Here is a 1,177-nt window from a genome sequence, read left to right as displayed (position 1 = left end):
GGGGGGGTGGAAGGGGGTTAGTATAGTGGAGAAGGGTAGACAAAACCAGAGAAGTCGGGTAGAGTTGAGTTAGAAGTTAAGCAAAGTAATGTTAACTAGAAGAAAGTAGAGTAAACTAAAAGAGAGTAAACTAAGATAGAGTAAAGGAAACTAGAAGAAAGTAGAGTAAACTAAAAAAAAGAGTAAAGTATTAAGTACACTAGAAGAAAGTAAAGTAGAACAGAAAAGGGTTAACTAAAAGAAAGTAGAATAACGTAGAATAGAGTAAAGTAAACTAGAAGAAAGTCAAGTAGAATAGAGTAAAGCAAAGTGGATCTGGAATATAGTAAAGTAAGCTAGAAGAAAGTAGAGTAAAGTAAAATAAAGTAAAGCAAAGTGGATCTGGAATAGAATAGTGTAAACAAGAAGAAAGTAGAGTAAAGTAGTACCCCCACCCACAGCACAATAGGGTCTGCTCTCACCACTGTCGAGAGTTGGCCACAATGACCCCTATAAGACAATAAAATCCCTCACTTGTGTTGCAAAGAACATAAAACAGAATACCCCCCCTCCCCCCACACACAACACCACAGGGTCGTCCCTCACCACTGTCGAGTGTAGGCCACAATGACGCCGTTGTCCACAGAGAAGGAGTCTCGGGACAGCCCCCTTGTGCTTAAAAGCGACAAATTACCTCAGTTGCGTTGACAGAACGTAAAACACAATGTCGGTGCTCACCATTGGTAAAGACATTAAACTACCTCAGTTGTGTTGAACAGAACGTAAAAGAGGAGGTCTACTCTCACCATTGTCGAGAGTTGGCAACAATGACCCCTGTAAGACATTAAACTACCTCAATTGTGTTGAACAGAACGTAAAACTGAACAACACACACACACAACACCACAGGGTCGTCCCTCACCACTGTCGAGAGTTGGCGACAATGACGCCGTTGTCCACAGAGAAGGAGTCTCGAGGCAGGCCGGCGATGTTCCACGTCTGGATCTTGACCGGGTCGCCCAGCGTGCTGGTGAGGGAGAACTCTTCCGACGCAGAGATCTGTTTGTCCTGTGGGACACACGGGGGAGAGGACACTTGTTGGTTGCTGGTTTTGGAGTTGGGTTTTTTTTCTGGTTTTTTTTTGGTGTTTGTTGTTTTTTGTTGGTTTTTTTTGGTAGGAAGGCTTTTTTGGGGGGGA

General features: G+C 43.5%; 1 protein-coding gene across 1 annotated transcript in view; it reads right to left on the bottom strand.

Moving 5' to 3' along the window:
- Nucleotides 1-1,177, bottom strand: part of LOC101848386 (dynein heavy chain 12, axonemal) — a gene marked incomplete in the record, with an annotated part of 110,807 nt that overhangs the window by 25,540 nt on the left and 84,090 nt on the right. The window contains 1 exon segment of the mRNA XM_035972586.1: nt 902-1,047. Coding sequence (XP_035828479.1) covers nt 902-1,047 — 146 coding nt within the window.

Source organism: Aplysia californica, unplaced genomic scaffold, assembly GCF_000002075.1.
Source record: "Aplysia californica isolate F4 #8 unplaced genomic scaffold, AplCal3.0 scaffold00752, whole genome shotgun sequence".
Classification (NCBI taxonomy): Eukaryota; Metazoa; Mollusca; class Gastropoda; order Aplysiida; family Aplysiidae; genus Aplysia; species Aplysia californica.
The sequence above is the reverse complement of the archived record's forward strand: the minus strand, read 5'-3'. Positions and strand labels throughout refer to the sequence as shown.